Source organism: Limanda limanda, chromosome 10 (assembly GCF_963576545.1).
Source record: "Limanda limanda chromosome 10, fLimLim1.1, whole genome shotgun sequence".
NCBI classification, from domain to species: Eukaryota; Metazoa; Chordata; class Actinopteri; order Pleuronectiformes; family Pleuronectidae; genus Limanda; species Limanda limanda.
In genome coordinates, this window is record NC_083645.1 from 27208648 (window position 1) to 27223696 (window position 15049).

Sequence of the window (15049 nt, forward strand, 5' to 3'; positions counted from 1 at the left end):
TATAGAAGGGATGAAAGATGAATATAAGCTGCACAAATATATATACATATATATATATATTTTCATAGATCCACACACAAGTTCAATTCTTATCATTTAAACCAAGGAGCAGAGACAGTTGTTGAGTCCAGCACCAGGTTGGGGAAAGTTGTGTACAAAAGTATATTTATTTAAATTCCACAAAAACATATTTCCATCAGACGATTGGGACACATCATAGCTTCAATATCAATAAAGATTCAGTCAGTTCATGTGTATTGTGATTGTTTTTAGTGTGGTTCATGTCCAACCTGCCAACATGGAGGAGGCAGGGGTTAATAACCTGCAGTGGCACCTGGCCACCAGGGGGCAATGGAGGCAGATGTTAATGTCCTAATCTGAATCAGGTATCGAACCTGATCTTGTGTTAAACTTCAGAACGACTCATTAATAAAGTGGAACCAGCTCCTCAGTAATAAAAGATAACGATGGTGCGTTCAGGTGCCGGCAGCTGTCGAGGCCGGAGGCGGCTGATGTGACGCCTGGTGGAACACTAATGCTCTCATTGTTAAAGTGTCATTACCAGGCTCATTTATCACTGTGCACACACACAGACACACACACAGACACACACTGAGCAAACACACAGGACAGCTGCCGTGTGCTGCTCACGGCCGAGTCACGCTAACAACACGGAGGCAACACACAGCAGCAACAGACACAAAGGTTCTGAGGGAAACAAGGGATGAATTCAACTTGATTTATATTTTACATATACGTTGTCATCCTGAGGTTCCATCACGGTGCCTGGTTATTTTCATTGTTCGGTTGAACTTGTATTTATTTCTTAATAACCAGGTTCTGTTGTTTTGTACCAACAACAAACTACAGACTCATTCAAAGAGATTTTAAAGGTTTTTAGAATAAAACAGAATAAAATTGGTGTCAGGTGTCCGTGTGCAGATAGAAAATGCAGCAGATGTTCACGGCTGTAAATAATGAATCAACGGAGGAGGTGAAACAACAACAACACTTTTAATTCCCCCTTATTGTTCACTTTTTGAATCTTTTATCAGCTGCAGGTTTCCAGAGTCACACTTTTAAGTGTTGTGATTTCCTGGTTGTTTGGTTTTTTCACTAAAAACTGTAACAATGTGCATTAAAGAAACGAGTAAATTGAATAACTGATATAACGCAGCTGTACTTTATTCCCTGATCAACACTCGTAGTTGACGTCTCGGAATCAGAGCGACGATCACACAACAGCTGCTGAGGAAAGTTCCAGCTTCACAACACAGAGAAAGAAAAGAAAAGTCTTTATTATCCTTTTTTTCCAATAATGCATTTACTGTACAATATTTACAGATTCTGTGCTGGATAGCAGATCTCTTGTGAAACAAACTCTTCCCTGGAGGAAGCTGCTTCAGCTCATGTGCACTAACATCTGACAGATCAGGGAAGTGAACCTTGTGCTGCATGTTTGAGATTCAACACGCATGTAGGATGTTCCATGACAGAAACAGGCATGAGGGTGTAATTGCATTAAGCCGCTGCCTTTAAACAGCAAAGTCCTGCCAGACAAAATGCTAATTAATGTGATTTGGGTCTGTCAGCGTTTGATCTCCAGGTCTGAAGAGTCCACAGGCTCTGCCTCAGCTCCCAGGACGATGCTTTGGATATCAGATTATGTATAATATCTGTATGTTGTTCATTATTTCTGCAGGATGACCTGAACACGCCCGACTGAAAACACAGAGAAGTTTGTGGTTTGTTGTTTTTTTCATCTCTTTAAAATGTTTAATTCAATGAAACATAGGCGGCATTTTCTCTAAATATAATTACTCTTGGATAAAACTCGATCCCGTGTCTGAAGGTGCGAGAGATGTTCCTCTCCTAACCACATCAGTGACGGCGTTGACCAGATGTTTGTGAAAAACACATCGTGAATAATTCACTCAGTAACGTCGTGTTTTCCGATGTGTTCGTCCTCCATCTGTTCACACGCTGTATTACACGTTATCATGTTCTCACGCTGCAGATTCATCAGTGTTTAAATCAGCATCGGAGAGTTCACACCCGGAGACTCGTCCTCCTGCTGCTGACGCTTGTTCGTGCAGCAGGAACCTTCAGTGGAGGACGTCAGCTTCACTCAGGACAGGATCTGCTCAACTCTGTGAGGGACAACATGTAGAAAGTGTGCAAAGAGAAAGAATCTGTGATCGTCCTGTGATAGTTGGACATTTCTTCTTGTCTTAATTCTGCTTCTGAAGGCCGAGTTCATCACAGCAGCTTGACTAGTCCGTCCCATTTCAAATGTGTTCGACAGAAGGTTCCTTTCAACCCAGAGAAACTAAGGCTCCAGCAGGTGGATCCCTCCTGAACCCAACGTTTCCCAGGATTCATTGCACTTTTGGTGAAGAACTGTTTTTTAAAGAGATGTGACGGCAAGAGACGAGATGTCTGATGCTCGAGTATCAGGCCTCAACTCAACAGAACAACGGTAAAAAACAAACAAGGGGCATTAAACTTTCCACGCATGGTCCTCGCATGTTCTTCAGGTTCTGTCTGAGTGAACAAATGTCTGAGTCAGTGTCTGTGGACATTTTATGGAACTTCTCCTGCAGCCTCCTGGTAAAATGTCCAGTGAGTGAGTCCATGTGAGACAACAGCAGGACAATGTGATGGACGTGAAACTCCAAGAACCCAAATTGAAGAGGAGCTGAACACGTAGAACTTGGAAAACTTATTAAAGCTTCTTTGCTTCCTTCACTTTTCATTTCCTTCCTCTTCTATAATTCCTCCTTTCTTCTCCCTCATCTTAAACTTGAGGTATTTTTCTGTTTTCTTTGTTCCTGCTGACCCGGAGCGAGGGAAGAGGATTCTAAAGACAGAGGAATAATCTGGATCTGCATTAAGACGCTAGAATCAGCCCAACGTTCCTCCAGCATCTGCTCCTGGACGGCTTCACTGAAGCAGCTTCTCCTCTGTTTTGGTTCTGTTGCTCCTCCTCGGCTCTGATTGGTCCATTAGTCACAGAGACGACTCCAGTTTATCATCGGGGAACGAGCCATCGCTCCTGCTTCGCTCGACCATCCATCACTGTTGTGAGAGGCTTGATTTGAAAAACATAAGATTCATTGCTGCAGCATCACTTCCTCATTAGTGCAGCTGGGGGGGGGGGGGGGCAGGGCAGCGGTCGCACCAGCAACTTGTTTAATATGTCGAGTATGAGAGAAAACATGATGGAGAGGTGGGAGGTGAAAACAGGAAGCGCTGGCTCGTTAATCTGCAGGAGGAAGACTGTGATTGGTCGAGGGAACCTGAGGAAGAAGAGGTTTAGGGTCACATGACCCCGAACAAGTGCCCGACGCTCACATGACATCACGGCTTCCTGCTTCAGACACAACACAGAGTTAATACTAATGTGTTGATACGATATTAAAGAAGAGAATTGGAAATAAAATCCACGTCCAGATGATCACAGGGATCTGATTGGCTGGTTCTTCTATTGCCTCATTTAAAGTTGAGTTCTGTCGCTCAAAGTATTAACAACATGACGTGTTCTGCAAGTCATGATGTCACTTCCTTCAAATGAACAAGCAGTGAAGTGAGAGAGAAACACATGCTAATTGAGAGAACATCAATCTGACGACACTGCAAAAAGTCACAACACATGCAAATACTGAGACGTGCTACAAATTGTGACATCGTCATCGGGAATGTTTCCAGGGGAAATAAAACAGTGAGGAACCTTCTGAAGTTCCATCACCACTGACGAGCAGCAGACGTCACAAAGTACTGAACTACAGGTCCGTCACTTTTCTGGGTCCCCTGGAAACATTCCTGATCACAGCACGTTTTGTGTTGTGACTTTTTGCAGCGTTGTTGTTTGTTTTCTTAATTTGCAGTGTGTTAAACTCGTCGATACCTAGGAATCGAACCACCAACCTTCTGATTAGAGAACATCCTCTTCCTGCTGAACCAGACATCCACATTGTGAATTAAATAATTTGGTTTTCAGACAAAATAAGTAATTGAAATAAATTAAATATTCCCACTAATCTGTAAATGGAAATAAAATTGCAGCTCTGACGAAACCAGAAATGTTTGGTTCTGAATGAATCATGAATCCAATCATTTCAATATATTTTCCTGCTTTTGAAGATTAAATAAAGCGAGTGCAGCAGAAATAAATGAATCTCGTGACAGTTGATTGTTTTTAATCAGGCGGCCGAGAAGAAGAGATAATCATGTGTGCGTCTGTAAGATGGATGCTGTGGTCCTCACTTCCTCTTTACGAGACTCTTTGTACATCTCAGTCCTCTGCCTGTGTGTGTGTGTGCCTTTGTGTGTGTCTGTGTGTGTGTGTGTGTGTGTGTGTGTGTGTGTGTGTGTGTGTGTCGGTCCTCCTTGTCTCTGTGTTTGCTGGAGCCAGCCGAGCGTTGCCGCTGTCAGCAGTTCACTGCCTGAGCAGAAAGAAAAGCCCTGACTCCTGCTCTTCCAGTTAAAGCAGTAATCTGCGTCCTCGCTGCTTCTTCCACAGGTCAACAACACAACTGAGAAACCCGGACATGTGGATGTGTTGTTGTCAGAGAGACACACACAAACACACACAAACACATCCATACAAAACCACACACACACACACAATTATTTCTATTTTTTACTTGGATTTTTCTCCAGAGAATCGACACCGACCACCAAACTCTGTTTCTGCTCTCGCTGACCGGACGCTGTCGAGTTCAACCACAGGTTTAAGCTTATTTTTTATAAATATACTTTTCAAAAATGTTGTGAATCAACCGTCACGACCAAAGGAGCAGAATTGTGTTAAAAACTAGTATTTTTCAAACGTTCTCAGTCTTTTAAATGTTGTTTTAATGCCACGTTTCTGTCCTATTCCATCTTTAAACCCTTTGAACAGATTTGAGTTGAAAACATGATTCCACAGAGAAAACCTTGATACTTCAGACTTCGCTCAGTTAAGTAATAAACTCTTGGATTCATGAGGATTTGTATTTCACTTGTATATTCTTGTCCTGATCGAACGAGAGGTTTGTGTCTTTGCATCTCTGCACACGATGATTCACCTCAGATCTCATTTCAACAAAATCGATCATTTTAATCTGGAGAAACCAATTAAACCCTCGACTAGTAATTGCCTTTTCAGAGTTGTGTGAAATTCAGCCGAAGCTGCACGGATCAGGTGCCGGCCTCATGTGCTCTTCAGTCATGAATGAGATAATCAATTATCTTAGTAGCTATTAAATTAGTCATGAGGAGATGATGAAATTCACCAACCCATAATATTTCATTAATTGTAATGCTGCTCACAGAAAAACTGAACGTTTCTAGGTTTGGTTTTAATTGGTTATTTGACGACAGACAGACGGAGGTGATGGTGGAACCGGTGCAGAACCAACTTCTGGTGATAATTATATACGTTTGGAATCAGTGTCTGATCAATAAAATATGAGATTTCTTTGGGGATGTTTTTGTTCAAATCCAGGAAAACCAGATGATAACGTTCATGTTTTCAGTCCCGAGTAACATTTGTGTTTTCTGCCCTCGAGCTGAAATGAAATCCCGTTTATTTAGCGAACGATCAGGGAAACGTGAGCGAGAGAGCGAGAGTGTGACTGAGCATCAAAGATTCTCATCTCACCAAAAGTCCAGGAATCAATCAGGAGCCTCGGGTCAATGCTGCTCTGCAATTATCCAGAGCAGCGGAAGTGTCCTTTAACAGATACACAGCCTTATTCGTTTGGACTGAAGCAAATGGACGGGTGGGTCTGATTATCTCCCTGCACGCAGCTGCAGATCCTTAACACACACACACACACACACACCAGGGAAGACACAAATACCACTGATACACACACACACACACACACACACACACAGAGCTTGTCTGAAAGCATTAGTATCTGAGCAGATTGATCTGAGGCGAGCGGCTGATGAAACCGCCGAGCGTCACCTTGGGAGAAGCTGCTGTTCAATCAGAGAATCGATCAACATGAAACCTGATTCCGGCTGAAAGCTCGAGTGTGTGACACGGTTTCACTTCTGCAGAGGAGATCGAGTCCTGATGGCTCCAGTTACAGGGATGGATTTGAAAATCTGTAAAGTGTCTCCATCTCTGTTACATTCTCCATAAACCAATATGTAAGAGTTATACCCATAATGCAACAGGCAATCGGTCTCAGGCCATGTGACCTGGTGAGATGAAGTGGATCCAGTTCAGAGGAAGGAAAGATCCAGATCTGGTGAATTTAAATGCAGTGAGGTCATTCAAACTATTCAACGATATAACAGAGTTCAACGAAACTGGGAAGACGGGACAGAAGAATCCTCAGGAAACTGAGAGATTGGTTATTTTTTGGACATTTTAACAGATTTAACAGGATATTATTCATGAATCATAATGTAAATCATACATATTTAAGGGACTGATATTTATGAGTGTACAAGTTTATACCTTCATAGGAGGGTTGTATCTTTTCAGGCAGTGTACAGTAAAAAATAAAACAATAAACCTGTAACAATGAGGATCTGACATAACGTGGATCAGTCCATAATCAAAAGGTTTATTTGAATCTTCAATAGTTTTAGATCTGTGTCCAAATGAACATGATGGATTAAAGAGGCTGTTGGTTCTTGGCAGAGATACGAGCTCTTCTCTCTCATTCTAGTTCCAGTTATTTGATTTAATTGCCATTTAAAGTTGTATGAAAAACAAACATCTCCACTCAGGACATTATTCATCTCTGTTCTCGTCCCACTGAGCTTTAACAACACATCAAAACAACCCTGATTTACCGGCTGGCTGCAGATGGAAAGGCAGAGGAGGCTCCATGAAGATCAGAGCATTAAAAGTCAAATCAGATAGACCTGGCTGCTCGCTGGACGAGGAGGAGACATGAAGGAGACCCTGCAGGTGGCCTTATTTGATTTACAATCCCATGATGCTCGCTGGCAATCACATCCCCGGATATTGACCGACCTCTTCGCGACGTCTCTGCTACAGTAAATAACAGCTGGGATCCGCAGGGGGAACTTCAGGGCCAATAAAGAGCAGGACGCCACGTTCAAAACAGGCGCCTGACAAGGCTGATACGGATTCAGCTTCGGATAAATCATAAATATCATATTGCTTTCGATATTTCTAGTTTTATTTTATCATCTTAAAGCCCGTTACTGGTGGAGAACGACTTTCCTGAGCAGGATTCAAATTAACTCATCACACGTGAGATTCTCCTGACTCGATGGATGTGAAACGATAGAAAAACATCGACCCGTGTGCAAAAGTGTTTGTGGTTCATTTTAAATACATTTGTAGTAAGTGTGTGTGTGTGTTTATTTCATCTTCCTTCCATTTATTATCTAATCCACCCGCCCGCCCACTCCGCAGCACACACACGGTTCAAGGTCCAGAGAAATGAAACGAGTGTTTACGGCTCAGATTCTCCGTAAAAAGCATCAACGTGAAAACTGCCCGGTTTCATTCTTCAGTTCTGTTCGAAGAGCAGAGATTTAAATACAAGACTCAAACCTTTTCACTAATTTAGTTAACTTAATATGCGACTGATCACGACCCCAGGAATCAGCTCGTCAGCTTCATTCTCTTCTAAAGATTTCTACTATATTCTATCTGCTTAAAACTCTTATTTCTTTATATTTTGACAAATATCATCTGCAGTGTTTCAGTAATTATGTCTCCAGACACATGAATTAAAAAGAGACCATTTTAATGTCATGAACAAACAATATTTTACACATACAATATATTTACAGAACAGGAGGTTGTGTTTGTATCTGTGAATAAAACAGGGGATGAACCCCACTGTTAGAGCACAGCTGCGCCACCTGCTGGTGATAAAAAGCTACTGCTGCTTCCTCCTGGTTTCCCCTGAGCTCTATGTCATGATGTTTTCCTCAGATTCAGCCGGTTTGACCAGCAGCAGCTCGGCTCGGCCTCAGGAGTCGTTGGGGAGGCCGAACAGTTTGACCGTTCCCGCCTCTCGGTTGTTGTCGTACTTTCCCTCCTTGTCGTCGCAGGCGTAGGCGAGCAGCGGCCTCTTCGGGTGCCACGCCACGGTGAAGGTCGGGGAGTCGCACTGAACCTCCCACAGCTTCTCTCCTGCAAAGCACGAGACAGGTGAGTCCTGTGTTCATGGGAAAGTCAATATCTCTAATCGTTTATGAAACGCTCGGACTCGTTGCACTGACCTGTTTCCACCTCGCAGATGTCGATGAAATGATCCTCGGAGGCCGAAGCCAACATCTTCCCGTCGTGGCTGAAGCTCAAAGTCCTCACAGGCCAGTCTAACCTGCAGCACCAAGAAATACATGAATTAATAAAACGAATTATCCGCCAGGAAACTGAAAAGTATTTATTGAAGAGCGTCCTGAGACACAGGAACTGACCTGGAGAAGCAGCGGACGCACACAAGCTCCTCCACGTTCCACAGGCTGACCAGCGCGTCCGCACTTCCTGTGGCAAAGTGTTTCCCTGTGGGGTCGAACTTGATGCAGATGCAGTTGGACGGGTGAGCGTTGATGGACTGGATGGGCTTCAGCTCCGGATAACTGCAAAGAGAAGATCACGTTACTGCAGATCTGAAACACACAGATCTTCACACCACGTGAGGGAAACGTTACTTCCTCTTAGGGTTGCAAAGGTGCGGAAAGTTTAGCTCGGGAATTTTGAAAAAACTACGCAAATTAAACGCTGAGCAAAAAAACATCATTCAAAACTCTATTTTAAAGATGTATGGAACGTTGAGTTTCAACCCTCCACTGTGCATTCTTCCATCACATGCACAGATAACTCCCAGCATGCTTCACTCTACAGCAGGGCTACTGAGGCCTGCTGTAGAGTGAAGGACTAGTCAGGTAAGTTTCCATGATATTACTGGGAAAATATATTAGCATGCTGATTGAGGATTGTTCATCTGTTCATCTAGACTATTTCCATTCATTTATCCATCAATTGTAAAATATGTTTACAGACGATTCCAATTGTTTGGCTAACTATTTATATCTCTGGCATTGCATGAGTGTTTTTTTACAAACTTTTTTCTCATCTTATTCTACAGAACAATGCCACGTGCACTCTCTCATGTGTGGAGACATTTCACCTCATCCAATGTAGAAGGAAAGGCTGTGTACATTTGCAAATACTGTGCAAAGACCTATGTTAAGAATGACACAACGATGCAGAAGCATATAGTCAAGTGCCCAAAGTTTCCTCAGGGCTCAAATCAGCCTATGACACAACAAAATGTTCATATTTAAGTCTGTATATGACAAGGTAAATACAGTTAGTATAAATTACCCACAACATTTCCAGTTTATTCCTGTTAATTCCCGTATATTCCCGTTTATTCTGGTATATTCCCGTTAATTCCTGTTAATTCCCATGGAAAGTTTCCAACTTTGAATATTCTTGGAATTTTGCAACCCTACTTCCTCTGTCTGCTTCCTACCTCAGAATGTTGATGCAGCCGTTCCCGTTGGTGAGGAAGAACATGTCGTTGTCGTTGCTCCACGAGATCTCGTTCACCTCGAACTTGAACTGCTCCTCGGCCCGGGAGCGATGCGTCTTGGCGTCGATGAAGGTCACCACGTCGTCTTTGTTCCCGACGGCGATGGTCTGACCGTCAGGACTCCAGCAGATGTTGATGTTCTCTCCTGAGATGTTTAAAAATAATAATAATAATAACAACAATAAGACAGAGGTTTAACAGGAATTCAGTGGTTCTCATATTGACCATAAACTGCAAATTAAAGATGGACGACATGACGGTTCTTTAAATGTGAACCCAAAGTGTCTTGTTCCCGCTGGTCATCATGTTTATGATAAATTTGGTTTTAATCAGTTATTTAATGATATAAAAACAAGCTGTGATGTCATGATTGACAGCTAAGACTGACTCCTGATAGGTCGAGGAAATGAAGATGTGTGGTCCATCTTTATTTACAATATAATAAATTAACAAAGATCTTTGATGACATTTTAGTCCCTTTTATTTATCGCCCTCCTTCACGTTTCCTCATCAGCCACAAACAGATTGAATTTGTTTTAAGATTCCCCCAAAATTACAGGTTTTGCAGATCAGCTAGTTTTCTTTTTGTACACGACATTCAGGAAACATTTTTATATTCTTAAAAAACCATAAACACACAAGTGGTGTTTGCTTTTGAAATCTCCTGCAGATGAAACTGCACCTTTGGTGTTGACGGTGGCGATGCACTTGGTGGTCCGGACGTCCCAGATGCGAATGGTCTTGTCTCCGGACGCCGTGACGAACAGATCCGGGTTCGTCGGATGCCAACAGAGCTGATCCACGCTGTCGCCGTGACCTCGGTAGTTGTTCTCTTTCACCTGAGGACAGAGAGAAGGATTCAACTGGTGTTTAGTATCATGACACAGTGATCACATCACACTTCTCTGACCAGTGACCACGTAAACCAGCAGCACTGGTTTAATGTCCACTTCCCAGTTGTGATTCCAGTAAATTCCTGTCTTTTCCCTCATGATGGAAAAATGTGTGTCCACAAACTGTGGCTGCAAACTACAATCACTGGTAACCAAATAATATTAAACTGAACTGAAAGAATTACCACATTAACACAGAAAATGGAACATTACATTACATTTCATTTAGCTCACGCTTTTATCCAGCAGAGAAGAAGTCCACTATTTAATGTCATAAATGTTTTCTTTCTTATACAAGCTCTAAATATTTGCGTTTAATTATAATTTATAGTTATTAAAGATAAATCTCACAGTTTAATGATAAAATATTAATTTGTGATCATGTTTCTTTGTCTTGAGGGTTTGATAAAACATCTAAGGAGTTATTGACACTTTTTTAAATAACATATCTGAACCAGTCAGGCTCCACTTATTCTATGTACATTTACAAATAATACAGATATATATAAACATTAATAATATGAAACTAAACTGAAAGAAATACCACATTAACATAGTTAGTGTAAAATAATAAACACTTCAGAAAAGAAGTCCACTTGTATTTAATGTCAATAAATGTGCTTGTGTTCTTAATTCAAGTTCTAAATATTTGCTTCCATTTGTGTTTCATTTTAATTTATAGTTATTAAAGATATATCTCATGGTTTAACGATTCAATATTAAACCGTGCTCATGTTTCTTTGTCTTGAGGGTTTAATAAAACACCGTGGGCTTTTTTTGACAATTCTTTAAATATCATCTGATATATTAAGTATTTGCCTCCAAATATCTGAAGCAGTCAGGCTCCACTCATTGTATGTACGTTTACAAATGTAAAAATAAGTTTCAATATAAACATAAAGTATTAGATGCAAACTGCTTTGTCCTGTAAGATTTACGTCGGATCTGTTGGATCACAAGTTGTCTCTTCACACGTGTCCCTCAGTGAAAATCTCCCCTGAACCCTCTTTACTCTACCAAGTTAAATCCATAAAGATAATAACCATCAGAGCAGTAATATACATGTTTAATAACCAGTGAGTGAGACTCGACGTCCCCTGGACCCCTGGTACTCCTGGTTCTTGATGCTAACGTTAGCATGCTAGCTGCAGCTCACCAGGCGGTCCTTCTCCAGCAGGAAGACGCTCGCAGTCTTGTCGAAGGAACCGGAAGCGAGTCTCCTCCCGTCGCAGCTCCAGGCCACCGAGTGCACCTTGGCCGTGTGGGCCGGGAACTCGCGGCTCTTGCTGTTGTTCCTGAAGCTCTCCTGCATCTCCTGGTAGTAGCGGGACGACGCCATCTTGGATCTCCAGTGAGCATCCGGCCGGCGGCGGAAGGGAAAAAAGAGGCGGGCTGGTCACAGCGCCACCTGGCGGCGATGGAGTGGGAGGAGTCTTTATCACTTCGTTGTTTTGAGGATCACACACTCCTTTACTCCTTTAAAATATCATATTCCTTTACTTTGACTAAATACTTAACTTGATAGATAGATAGATAGATGGATGGATGGATGGATGGATAGATAGATAGAGAGAGAGAGAGAGAGAGAGATAGATAGATAGATAGATAGATAGATAGATAGATAGATAGATAGATAGATAGATAGATAGATAGATAGATAGATAGATAGATAGATAGATAGATAGATAGATAGATAGATAGATAGATAGATAGATAGATAGATAGATAGATAGATAGATAGATAGATAGATAGATAGATAGATAGAGAGAAGATAGATAGATAGAAAGATAGATATATAGAGAGATAGATCGATAGATATAGATAGATAGAAAGATAGATAGATAGATAGATAGAGGGATATATATAGAGAGATAGATAGATAGATATAGAGAGAGAGATAAATAGATAGAGGGATATATATAGATAGATAGATAGATAGATAAATAGATAGATAGATAGAAAGACACATAGATAGATAGATAGATAGATAGAGAAGATAGATAGATAAATAGATAGATAAATAGATAGATAGAAAGACACATAGATAGATAGATAGATAGATAGATAGAGAGATAGATAGATAGAAATATAGATATATAGAGAGATAGATAGATAAATAGATAGAGGGATATATATATAGAGATAGATAGATAGATATAGAGAGAGATAAATAGATAGAGGGATATATATATATATGATAGATAGATAGACTGATAGATAGATATATACAGAGAGATAAATAGATAGAGGGATATATATATATAGAGATAGATAGATATTAATTAATTAATTAATACAAATCTGATGAAAAGCAGGTTTAAGGTTATTTACTCTCCATCAGTTCACTTTTTTAAATGAAGACAAATACGCTTGTTTCTTTTCTTTTGCAATTTATTTCAAGTGATGCTAAAATGAAAATCCATGTTTTAAAAAACCTTTAACACTCCATTTATTTCCCAAACACACACACACAATATCTATCGTCACCCAAACTCAGTCGGATGCAGTAAATCCCTTTAAGAAGCCACGAGGTCGACATCAGGACGAGGACCTGACGCACCCGAGCTGCAGGACGACCCCCCCGACCCCGGCCCCCCGGCCCTCTGAGGCCTGTGCACAGCCTGGATATGCATCCCACTCAGGCCAGAGGCAGCGGTCAGAGCTCCGAGGGGTTTCCTGTGCAGCCGGACCGCTCAGTGACATCTGGTCCTTTGCATTAGAATAAATACACCTAGAGAACGAAATGCACTTGTAAATGTGAGTCGTGTGTTTTAAGAAATGTGAAAGCATCGTACAAATGTGCCTTATGTAATTGCATACTCTTCAAAATGATTCTTCACGTTGCATCGAGTGTAAGGAAAAGCGATATATATATATAGACAGCAGGCCCTACAAAATAAAAGTCAAGGAATGCACGTGACGGTGAGCGTGGCGCCCGAGTACGGACACAGCGGGGGGGGGGGGGGGGCGTCTCAGAGTAAATGTGCATACAGGCATTCAGGAGGTGTGTGGAAGACGTCTTATCTGCGGTGGAGGGACGATGACGTGTCTCGTGGGTTTTAACAACACACAGTGATTCAGGACCTGAAGGTTTAGAGGCAGAAAGTGCACAAACAAGAGTTTAAAATAACGATGGCTCAGTTGGTTTCTCCCGGATGTTTCTCCTCAAGGAACCTGATGTGGGTTCGGGGACATTTTGACCCATGAACCCTGAGAACTTCTCCCTCAGCTGTGATTTAGTGGAGATGTTCGGTGGGTTTCCATCCAGATACGGAACAAATGCATCCACATTTCAAAAGAAAATGTGATTTGCAGATTATATCCACGCATGCTACACACCAATATGAGAAGTTATTAAGATAAACAGCAGATGGCGCTGTTTGTTTTTCAGTCAGATGCATCGAAGCTATTACTGCTGCTCGGTCCACGAAGACGCCGAAAAAGAAAAGAAGGCACACGTAACTCAAGAGAGAATCTTTTTGGTTCATATATATATATTTAACGCTATTTATTATTTCGGTTGTTGGATGAGTTTCTTCTTCGGCTGATAAGTCACTTACTCAAGAAACATTGAAATAAGACATTTCTCTGTATTAATTTGAGAAATGTCATAGATCAGTTTTCATCTCTTCTCTCATTGGATGTTTTAAACAACCTGATTCATGTTATGTTTTTTCCATTCGTCTGTTTCAATCTCAGTCATCACTTTTCTTTCATTTCCTCTCCAACTTTTTTAGAGCGTAGTAAAAAAATCTGCATGAACCGTGATGGAAACCCACCTACTGTCTTTTCTGTTGTTGGAGAAACATCTCGTTCTGTTCTTTCAAAACCTGAATTATTACTTTCCCACATTTGTCTGATTTCCACATCAAACCTCAGACACACTGATCGTCGACCTGCTGAAACCTGGACGTGAGAAATCCTCTGCAGAAAACATGGAAGTGCTTCTCTTCCACGTGCAGGGATTTCTGGACTATTTTTTACCCTGGAGGTGATTCTGGATCTTTAACAGTCCGGCACAGCGCATTCCTTCTGATGACACAAGAGTTCAGACCTTTGTGCATCGAATAGAGAAACAAAAATAAAAACATCAACCTAAAGCTTTGCAGTCGTCGTACAAGTCGAAAGTGTTTGAAGAAAACTGAGGCTCGGTGCAAAAAAAAAGTGCAGCTTCCCTCGTAACGTTCAGTCATTTCGTCCTCGAGGATCCACGGGTTGGTTTCACATCAAAATAACTTGCGTACAGTAGATTGATAAAAGCTCAGAGCACCATCTCACTGTAGAAACTTCACACTGCCTCACCAGCACCAGCAGGCAGCACCGGATCTGATATCTGAGCTTTATATTTGTACAGTGTGAGGAGTCTTCCATCTTTATTTACAGTCTACGTTGGCAACAACTGCCTTTATATGAAAAAATGCTAAAATAGGAGATATTCACTGTTATTTATATTGTTTTTTATTCTAAAGTAATGAACTTCCGCATATATTTTATGCTCAAACTGGTTTGGACTGAAAACAATAAAAGTTGACTTATGTGTGACGTGTGTCAGTGAAGAAACTCTCCAGGAAATACTTGAACTAGAACTGTAAGTTTGTTTTGATTTGATTGAACCAAACATCTTCTGA

The 15049-nt window shown here is 41.3% G+C and overlaps 1 protein-coding gene across 1 annotated transcript; it reads right to left on the reverse strand.

Moving 5' to 3' along the window:
- Window positions 1–7710: 7710 nt before the first annotated feature.
- thoc3 (THO complex 3) lies at window positions 7711–11759 on the reverse strand. The gene is made up of 6 exons (XM_061078991.1): window positions 11577–11759; window positions 10210–10366; window positions 9468–9672; window positions 8407–8568; window positions 8209–8309; window positions 7711–8119 (listed from the first exon to the last, which is right to left on the reverse strand). Exons 1-6 carry the CDS (start codon window positions 11757–11759, stop codon window positions 7956–7958), a joined length of 972 nt encoding a protein of 323 aa, XP_060934974.1. The 3' UTR covers window positions 7711–7955.
- Between the last annotated feature and the right edge of the window lie 3290 nt (window positions 11760–15049).